This window comes from Lactuca saligna, chloroplast, assembly GCF_052625555.1.
Source record: "Lactuca saligna chloroplast, complete genome".
NCBI lineage: Eukaryota > Viridiplantae > Streptophyta > Magnoliopsida > Asterales > Asteraceae > Lactuca > Lactuca saligna.
In genome coordinates, this window is record NC_066756.1 from 110,001 (window position 1) to 120,000 (window position 10,000).

General features: G+C 31.6%; 9 protein-coding genes and 1 non-coding gene across 10 annotated transcripts in view, besides 1 other annotated feature; 3 read left to right on the top strand and 7 right to left on the bottom strand. All coding sequences in view use genetic code 11, as the record gives it.

Moving 5' to 3' along the window:
• ndhF (NAD(P)H-quinone oxidoreductase subunit 5) overlaps positions 1 to 1,444 on the bottom strand; it is a 2,229-nt gene extending 785 nt beyond the window's left edge. Inside the window, exon 1 of the mRNA in view lies at positions 1 to 1,444. This exon is cut by the window's left edge and continues 785 nt beyond it. Within this exon, the coding sequence (YP_010495213.1) occupies positions 1 to 1,444 (1,444 nt within the window).
• Positions 1 to 10,000: part of a sequence feature (small single copy (SSC)) that runs on past both edges of the window.
• rpl32 (ribosomal protein L32) lies at positions 2,496 to 2,660 on the top strand. Its single transcript has one exon. It carries the CDS (start codon positions 2,496 to 2,498, stop codon positions 2,658 to 2,660), a length of 165 nt encoding a protein of 54 aa, YP_010495214.1.
• On the top strand, positions 3,573 to 3,652 carry trnL. The gene has a single exon. It is a non-coding gene; the product is annotated as a tRNA-Leu (tRNA).
• Positions 3,769 to 4,737, top strand: ccsA (cytochrome c biogenesis protein). The gene has a single exon. The coding sequence runs from the start codon at positions 3,769 to 3,771 to the stop codon at positions 4,735 to 4,737; it is 969 nt and encodes a 322-aa protein (YP_010495215.1).
• Positions 5,024 to 6,544, bottom strand: ndhD (NADH dehydrogenase subunit 4). The gene has a single exon. The coding sequence runs from the start codon at positions 6,542 to 6,544 to the stop codon at positions 5,024 to 5,026; it is 1,521 nt and encodes a 506-aa protein (YP_010495216.1).
• On the bottom strand, positions 6,642 to 6,887 carry psaC. The gene has a single exon. It carries the CDS (start codon positions 6,885 to 6,887, stop codon positions 6,642 to 6,644), a length of 246 nt encoding a protein of 81 aa, YP_010495217.1.
• On the bottom strand, positions 7,131 to 7,436 carry ndhE (NAD(P)H-quinone oxidoreductase subunit 4L). Its single transcript has one exon. It carries the CDS (start codon positions 7,434 to 7,436, stop codon positions 7,131 to 7,133), a length of 306 nt encoding a protein of 101 aa, YP_010495218.1.
• On the bottom strand, positions 7,656 to 8,186 carry ndhG (NAD(P)H-quinone oxidoreductase subunit 6). Its single transcript has one exon. It carries the CDS (start codon positions 8,184 to 8,186, stop codon positions 7,656 to 7,658), a length of 531 nt encoding a protein of 176 aa, YP_010495219.1.
• On the bottom strand, positions 8,506 to 9,006 carry ndhI (NADH dehydrogenase subunit I). Its single transcript has one exon. The coding sequence runs from the start codon at positions 9,004 to 9,006 to the stop codon at positions 8,506 to 8,508; it is 501 nt and encodes a 166-aa protein (YP_010495220.1).
• The window catches only part of ndhA (NAD(P)H-quinone oxidoreductase subunit 1), a 2,145-nt gene continuing 1,235 nt past the window's right edge, over positions 9,091 to 10,000 (bottom strand). The window contains exon 2 of the mRNA in view: positions 9,091 to 9,629. Coding sequence (YP_010495221.1) covers positions 9,091 to 9,629 — 539 coding nt within the window. The remainder of the gene's footprint in view (positions 9,630 to 10,000) is intronic.

Here is a 10,000-nt window from a genome sequence, read left to right on the forward strand (position 1 = left end):
CTTTACCCCATAGAGATATTGAATAGAAGGGGGTATTCCTTTTTCCACTATAATTTTGAAAATGAACGTTTAAATGTCCTTCAAAAGTAAGTAAATAGATCCGACACATATAAAATGCGGTTAATCCCGCCGTAGACCAAGCTATTATTCCAAAAATAGGTGAATACAACCAACTATCATTAAGAATTTCATCTTTGGACCAAAAACAAGCAAGGGGTGGAATACCGCAAAGAGAAAGTGTACCTAATAAAAAAGAATTTTTAGTAATTGGTAGATGTTTTGTTAAACCTCCCATAAGCACCATATTCTGACTTTTTTTTGGACAATATCCAACAAGAGTTTCCATTGAATGAATAACAGATCCCGATCCTAAAAACAATAATGCTTTGGAATAAGCATGAGTAATCAAATGAAATAAAGCACTGCGATAAGACCCCATACCTAGAGCTAACATCATATAACCCAGTTGAGACATTGTGGAATAAGCTAAACCCCTCTTAATGTCTTTTTGAGCAAGAGCTAAAGTAGCTCCTAAAAAAACTGTTATTATCCCTATCAAAGAGATAAAATTCATTATGTGGGGTATAACTATGAAAAGAGGCATAAGTCGAGCTACAAGAAAAATTCCCGCTGCTACCATCGTAGCAGCATGTATAAGGGCCGAAATAGGAGTTGGCCCTTCCATTGCATCAGGTAACCATACATGAAGGGGAAATTGTGCAGATTTCGCAATCGCACCGGCAAATAATAGAATAGCACACAAAGTAACAAATAAAAAATTGACCTCATTATTAGAAATCAAGTTATTGAAGATTTGGAATAAATCACGAAATTCGAAACTCCCCGTTATCCAATAAAACCCTAAAATGCCTAATAATAAACCAAAATCGCCAACACGATTAGTTACAAACGCCTTTTGACAAGCCTTTGCTGCAACAGGTCGTGTGAACCAAAATCCTATTAATAGATACGAACATATTCCAACTAATTCCCAAAAAATATAAATTTGTATCAAATTTGAACTAGTAACTAATCCCAACATGGAAGTACTGAAAAAACTCATATAAGCAAAAAATCTCAAATATCCGTGGTCATGAGACATATAATTATCACTATAAATAAGAACCATAATTCCAACAGTAGTGATTAATATTAACATAATAGAAGTAAGCGGGTCGATCAAGTATCCGAATTCTAAAGAAAAATCATTATTGATAATCCAAGACCATACATATTGATAGACATAACTGCTATTTATTTGCTGAATAGACAGATTCATGGAAAAAATCATGACTATACTTAACAATAAAACACTCTGAAAAGACCACATACGACGAAGACTTTTTGTTGCCGTCGGAAAAAGAAGAAGTCCCAACCCTATTAACATAGGAACTGGAAGTGGAAGGAAAGGTATTATCCACGCATATTGATATGTCTGTTCCATAAAAAAAGTTTTTTATTCTTAATTAATTGTTTCCGATTCACCGGATCTTACCTCGTTCGAAAAAAAGTCAATAAAAAATCAAGATATGCACTAACTTATTTAATAATTTTAAATAATTTTAGATTAGTATTTATTCTGAGTCTTTTCAGAATCGTTCAAATCAAATATTCAAAACAAGAAGTTACAATTGGTCAAATGAGATGACCAAGTTAGATATAAAAATGAATACTTATAACATGAAAATGCAAATCTAAATTATTATTACGAGAATTTCTCGTAATAATAATTTAGATTCATAGAGCAAGGATAAAAAATTACGCTCAAAAGAGTACTTGATGCTGATATGAATTATAGGATTAACTAAGGTCATCGGTCTAATGAAATAAAAACTCTTGAGTTTAGTTAGTTTCTTTCAACGCATTAACTAATTCATTATGGGATTGATTGTTTTCCATTTCAATCAAAACGATTTCTTAGTAAACGTTAGAATATTATAGATCTAAAATGAACTTTTTTTATCGAGAAAGGGTAAAAAACGCCTGAGATATTTTTTTATCAAACCACGTATCCTTTAACAGATTTATTAGTAATCTGATTCGAATTTCAAAATTGAATTTAGGTGTATTCTTTTCTCGAGTTTGACTAAAAAAAGACTCAAGTTTTTTAGTAGGCAAAAGTTTATAATTGAGGTATTTTATTAGTTGTAAATAAAGTCTAGAATGACGAAAATCAAGGTCTTTTAGGTTCTTTCTTTATTTTTATTAAATCATTAAGTTTCATTTCTATGACCTAGCAGATTCTAAAGATATAAATTTGAGAGGAGAACTAAGAGTTCCAAACCAAAAATTTTTGGTTTGACAAATCTTGTATGGAATCAAAATTTTATTATTTCGAGTAATTTTTGATCCAATTTAATAGATCTTTTACATATCTATATTTCTTTTTTATGAAGAGAATATTATTTATAGAAAAAATAGATAATGAATAATAAATAATAATTTGTTTTGAATAATAGATGTCTTTCACATCCAACTATAACAATGATTTTCAAATGGCAGTTCCAAAAAAACGTACTTCTATATCAAAAAAGCGTATTCGTAAAAATATTTGGAAAAGGAAAGGATATTGGGCGGCGTTAAAAGCTTTGTCATTAGGGAAATCTCTTTCTACTGGGAATTCCAAAAGTTTTTTTGTACGACAAACAAATAAGTCCTAAAATATTGGAATAATCGGAATGGATTTGACTCACAAATTTGGCTCAATACTTTTTGAATATGAAATTAACAATGGGCAGTCCCTATTCTAATCAATAAGAAATAGACCAGGTTTCCATCTTATAAGATGTCTAAAAAAAGAATTCTTCTGTTTTCTGAATTCTAAAAAAAAAAAAAAGAATAAAGAAACAAATACAAGATTTTTTATTTCTTTGTAGTATATTTTCACTAATATTTTTATGGTGGGGAGTCTTATTTTCCCCATCGACCTTTACAATAATGAACAATTTTTCTCTTTCTCGGGAAGGGCAGATATAATATTTTTAGTTCAAATTAATGGATTGTTGAAACTAATGGATTACATGGTAAAAAATTTTGGATAACTTTATGACTTCTTAATTTATAATTTTTTATAATTTTTAGTAATTACTATATGAAATGGATTTACCATATATCTTCAATTTTGAGCCCAATTAATAAAAGAACTTCATTGTTGAGATATTATGTATAACTAATCTGTCAATGTACAAATAATGTGTCAATTTGAAGTAATCCAAAATAGGTTATTTTGGATTCATTGAGAAAATTTATTTTTTGTTTGAAATTTATGAAATCAGATAAACAAGAAATAATGAAGTATCAATAAAAGTAAAAAATGAAAACAGTTTTTTTATTCTATCGAGAGAATAATCTACTTACAAAAGTTGGATTTTAGAATAGGATAAACTATGTCAAAGCCCTAAGATAAGATAAATAAACGGACACCCTAATAAATGAAACTAATGAACCTTCAAATTGACTTTTGAACTCATTTTTTTTATCAATTTGAGTGTTGACTAAAAAACTTATTTGATTGAATTGACTTGTTCAATATCGACGATTGAATATAAATAGGCTATTATTAGTTCGAGTAAGCCGCTATGGTGAAATCGGTAGACACGCTGCTCTTAGGAAGCAGTGCTAGAGCATCTCGGTTCGAGTCCGAGTAGCGGCATGACATATTCTAAAAGATATCCAATAGATCCTATAATAAAAATAAATTAAATTCCCGATTTCTAATTCTTAATTAATATTAATTTAGGGGATTCCCTCCCTTTTTTTTTCATTTTTATGATATTTTCAACTTTAGAGCATATATTCACTCATATTTCCTTTTCGATTGTTTCAATTGTAATTATAATTCATTTGATAACCTTATTGGGCAATGAAATCATAAAACCATATGATTCGTCAGAAAAGGGGATGATAGTTACTTTTTTATGTCTAACAGGATTATTAATCACTCGTTGGATTTATTCGGGCCATTTCCCACTAAGTGATTTATATGAATCATTAATTTTTCTTTCATGGAGTTTCTCCCTTATTCATATAGTCCCTTATTTCAAAATAAGAAAAAATTATTTAACCGAAATAACTGCCTCAAGTACTATTTTTACCCAGGGCTTTGCTACTTCGGGTCTTTTAACTGAAATACGTAAACCCACAATATTAGTACCTGCTCTACAATCGGAGTGGTTAATAATGCACGTAAGTATGATGATATTGAGCTATGCGGCTCTTCTTTGTGGATCCTTATTATCAGTAGCACTTCTAGTCATTACATTTAGAAAGATTTTTTATAGTTATAAAAGTAATAATTTCTTAAAATTAAATGAGTCTTTTTCATTTGGTGAAATCCAATACAAGAATGAAAGAAACAATATTTTAAAAAAAAATTACTTTTTGTCTGCTAAGAATTATTACAAGGCCCAATTGATTCAACAATTAGATTATTGGAGTTATCGTGTGATTAGCCTAGGATTTATATTTTTAACCATAGGTATTCTTTCAGGAGCAGTATGGGCTAATGAAGCATGGGGATCATATTGGAGTTGGGATCCAAAGGAAACTTGGGCCTTTATTACTTGGATCGTATTCGCAATTTATTTGCATATTCGAACAAATAAAAATTTTCAGGGGGCAAATTCCGCAATTGTGGCGACTCTAGGCTTTCTTATAATTTGGATATGCTATTTTGGGGTAAATCTATTAGGAATAGGGCTACATAGTTATGGTTCCTTTACGTTAACCTCTAGTTAAATTCCAGAAAAGTTCTTACGAATACAAACGGAATACGGTGTATATAAAACACCTTGTGTCAACCGGCGACAACCGTGTGAATCAAGTAAAGTAGTGTAGTGATTCACACGGTTCTCGCAAAGACCAAGTATATTGGGTGAAAATTCAAATTCATATTTTGTTTTTACTTTATTTAAGATTTAAGAGAATAAAAATAAGATTTAAGAGAATAAAAATCCTTCTTCTTTTTTCTTTTCATTAGTCAACCAACTCTTAAAAATCATAGGAGTTTTTTTCTTTAAGAAAACTATCTATAAAAATAATTAGATAGAATACCTTCAACCTTGTCAACTGATAGTGAAAGAACAAAATCCGGATACATACCAATACCTATTACAGGTAGAAAAATGGAGATCGAAACAAATAACTCGCGCGGTCCAGAATCAAAAACATAAGCGTTTGGAGTATTAAATAACTTATATCCATAGAACATCTGGCGTAACATAGATAATGAATAAATAGGAGTTAATATCATTCCAATTGCCATTACAAAAGTGATGGCAATTTTAGGCATTAAAAGATATTTTTGGCTGGTAATTATTCCTAAAAAGACTATCACTTCTGCAACAAAACCACTCATACCCGGTAATGCAAGCGAAGCCATGGAAAAACTACTGAACATCGTAAATATTTTTGGCATGGGGATAGCTACTCCGCCCATTTGGTCGAGATAAACAAGACGTATTCTATCATAACTCGTTCCTGCCAAGAAAAAAAGTGCAGCACCAATAAACCCATGAGAGATTATTTGTAAAATAGCTCCATTGAGTCCCGTATCGGTTATAGAAGCAATTCCTATAAGTATGAAACCCATATGAGATACGGAGGAATAGGCTATTCTTTTTTTTAAATTGCGTTGGCCGGGAGATGTTGAAGCTGCATAGATTATTTGTATTGTACCTACTATCATCAACCAAGGAGAAAATATAGAATGAGCGTGTGGTAATAATTCCATATTAATCCGAATCAATCCATACGCTCCCATTTTTAATAAAATTCCGGCTAGAAGCATACAAGTACTGTAATGTGCCTCTCCGTGGGTATCTGGTAACCATGTATGTAGGGGTAGAATCGGTAATTTGACAGCAAAAGCAATAAAAAATCCAATATAGAATATTATTTCCAAAGCCACAGGATACGATTGATTCACTGATGTTTCAAAATTTAATGTTGGTTCATTAGAACCATATAAACCGACACCCAGAACTCCCATTAAGAGAAAAATGGAACCTCCCGCCGTGTACAAAATAAATTTTGTGGCTGAGTAGAGACGTTTCTTTCCTCCCCACATGGATAGAAGTAGATAAACCGGAATTAATTCTAATTCCCACATGATGAAAAAAAGTAAAAGGTCCCGAGAAGAAAATGATCCTATTTGACCACTGTACATTGCTAACATCAAGAAATGGAATAATCGAGAATCCCGAGTAACAGGCCAGGCTGCTAAAGTAGCTAAAGTAGTGATAAATCCTGTTAATAAAACGGGTCCTATAGACAGTCCATCTATTCCTAATTTCCAACGGAAATCAAAAAAATTGATCCATTTATAATCCTCTACTAGTTGGATTAATGGATCGTCCAATTGAAAATGATAACAGAATGTATAGGTTGTTAGAAGAAGTTCTAACATGCATATACATATAGTATACCACCTAATGACCCTATTTCCTTTATGTGGAAGAAATAAAATAAAAGAACCCGCAAATATTGGTAAAACTACAATTATTGTTAACCAAGGAAATTTGTTCGTGGTAAAGACAAGATACACTTGGACCAGAAAAACCTATGCCCAAAAATAAGATATTTTTGAGCACAGGTTTTGGCGGTAAAAAAAAATGGGCTCAAGTAGGGTTTTATGTAACGTATTAATAAGCTATACCCATGCTGCGGGTTGTTTCATGCCATAAATAAACTCGAACACTCAAGAAATCTGTTGGGCAGGCGGATTCACATCTCTTACAACCGACACAATCCTCTGTTCTTGGAGCGGAAGCTATTTGTTTGGCTTTACATCCGTCCCAAGGTATCATTTCTAATACATCCGTGGGACAGGCTCGGACACATTGCGTACACCCGATACATGTATCATAAATCTTTACTGAATGTGACATTGGATCTATCCATTTTTGAACGTGAGAAGGTTTCAATCTAGTAAATTGATAAATGAATTATATATTTAAATACTAGATGAATCGATGAGTTCCCCGAGTTTTTTTATTAATCTACTTCTGGATTGACAGCGCCAAAATACTTTGATTTCGTATATTTGTGATAACATGAGGATACCTTACGTGGCAGACATGCTAATTTGAATTAATTATTAATTTATGAAAATTCTAATTTATATGATAATATTACTTATTCAACAAATTCGATTGATTTATACGAGTTGATTTTCTGTTACGATAAATTGATGAAACAATAGCGAGTCCAATAGCAGCTTCAGCAGCTGCAATAGCTATAACAAAAATGGAGAAAATGGCTCCTTTTAATTGACGACTATCAAAAAAATCCGAAAATGTTACAAAATTGAGATTAACCGCATTTAATATAAGTTCAAGACACATAAGAGCCCTAACCATATTTCGACTTGTAATCAATCCATATAGACCGACAGAAAATAAATAGGCACTCAAAACAAGTACATGTTCGAGCATCATTAACCAACTCCTTATCAATCTCGATTCATTTCAATATGAACAACAATTTAACCAATTGGATTGACTAGAATATAACGAGTAATGGAATAAAGGAATATATTATATTGGGAATAGATCAAACTACTACTAAGAAACAATTTGTATTTTATATACAAAAATAGAAAAAAGGAAATGCATGTGATAGCTCATAACAAGGTTTTTCCCAGTTCTAAAGAGTTATTATTGACGAGCTACAGCAATTGCGCCGATTAACGCAACTAAAAGAATTATTGAAATGAATTCAAACGGAAGAAAAAAATCTGTTGATAAATGAATCCCAATTTGTTGACTATTACTTATCAAATCTTGTTCTATAATCTGGTTTGCTTTTGTAGTCCAAATAATTCCGTACCATGACGTATCTGGAATAGTAGTAATTAGTGAAACAAAAAGACTTGTACATACCACCGAAGTTATTCCATCTCCAACGGTCCAAAGATGGAAATCTTTGGAATATTCTGAACCATTTATGAACATCACAGCAAAAATTATTAAAACATTTATGGCTCCTACGTAAATAAGGAGCTGCGCAGCAGCTACAAAATGGGAGTTTGATAGAATATAGAATAAAGATATACAAACAAAAACCAATCCCAACGAAAAGGCAGAATAAATAGGATTGGGAAGTAATACTACTCCCAGACCCCCTAATATAAGACCCAATCCCAAAAAGACTAAAAGAAAATCATGTATTAGTCCAGGTAAATCCATTATATATAAAATCAGAGATAAATAAATCAAAATCTTTCATAACTTTATTGACCCGGTCAGGAAAAAAGAAGTAACTCTACTTTTTTATAATAGTTCTTATAAAAAAATTCCATTTTCATGGATATGGATTGATGGAGATATAGTTATTGGCTTAATCTCTCGAAAGAGTAATTTGAATCTATATATTTGCAAATCCTCAATATAGACTATAGAAATAGATTTTGAATATAAATTAAAACAGGATTCTCGCCCCCTAATCAATATAATTGTCATTAGTCACCAAATAAAAACCTTCATTCTTTTAGATCAAAATGAGTTCTTAAGTTTTTATTTCAGGCAAATTGAAAATTGTTCGAATTGTGTAATCATCAATTACTGACATTGGTAAACGACCCAAAGCAATTTGATTATAATTCAATTCGTGACGATCATAAGTAGAAAGTTCATATTCTTCAGTCATTGATAAACAATTTGTTGGACAATACTCAACGCAATTACCACAAAATATACATATTCCGAAATCAATACTGTAATTAAGCAATCGTTTCTTTCTAATATCAGTTTCCAATTTCCAATCAACAACGGGCAAATCTATAGGACATACACGAACACATACTTCACAAGCAATGCATTTATCAAATTCAAAGTGGATTCGTCCGCGGAAACGCTCGGATGTGATCAATTTTTCGTAGGGGTATTGAATAGTTACAGGTAAACGATTCGCGTGTGATAAGGTAATCATGAAACCTTGACCAATATACCTTGCGGCTCGTACTGTTTGTTGGCCATAATTCATGAACTCAGTTACCATAGGGAACATATCGTGAATATCTATAAAAAATAGGATACTTGTTTCTTTCTCTTGTTTGAGACAAGTCGTGAATATGAATATAGAAGTATTTTTTTACAGTGAAATAAGTTGGGAACAAGTTGTTAATAATAGATTACCTAGAGAAATAGGTAAAAGAAATTTCCATCCAAGATTTAATAATTGGTCCATTCTCAGTCTCGGTAAAGTCCATCTTGTTGCGATAGGAATGAACAAGAACAAATAAGTTTTAGCTAATGTAATAAAGATACCAATTATTGTTCCAAAGACTCTACCCCTTTTAGTAATTTCAAAAACCTCGGGAACAAATATGTACGGAATAGAAAGATTCCAACCCCCCAAGTAAAGAACTGTTACAAATAATGAAGAAACTAGTAGATTTAAATATGAAGCAACGTAAAATAAACCAAATTTTATACCGGAATATTCGGTTTGATAACCTGCTACTAATTCTTCTTCTGCTTCTGGTAAATCAAAGGGTAATCGTTCACACTCGGCTAGGGAAGAAATTAGAAAAACTAGAAAGCCTATAGGTTGACGCCACAAATTCCATCCCCAAAAACCATATTTTGACTGCGCTTCAACTATATCAACTGTACTTGAACTGTTAGATAATCATAGTGGATGATAACATCACTGTTCCCATCCCTATTCCAGAACCGTACATGAGATTTTCATCTCATACGGCTCCTCAAAGGTCACAAATAAATCTAAGGACCCGTCTATTATTATTTTTCTTGATATGTTTGTAGGATATATAGAGAGAAAATCAAATCCATTGTAAGGTCCCCATTAGACACTGGAATTCTGTTTGCTATATTTATAATAAAGTGCTTCTGAATTCATCTTATCTTTTAATAATTTAAATTCTTCTTTGTTGAGTAATAACTTAATCCTTGAATAAAATGTTTCTTGTAGCAATATCGATAGATATTTCAACCTAACGTTTTTAATTACGAAATCAAATTAGACGTTGCATTAGTTC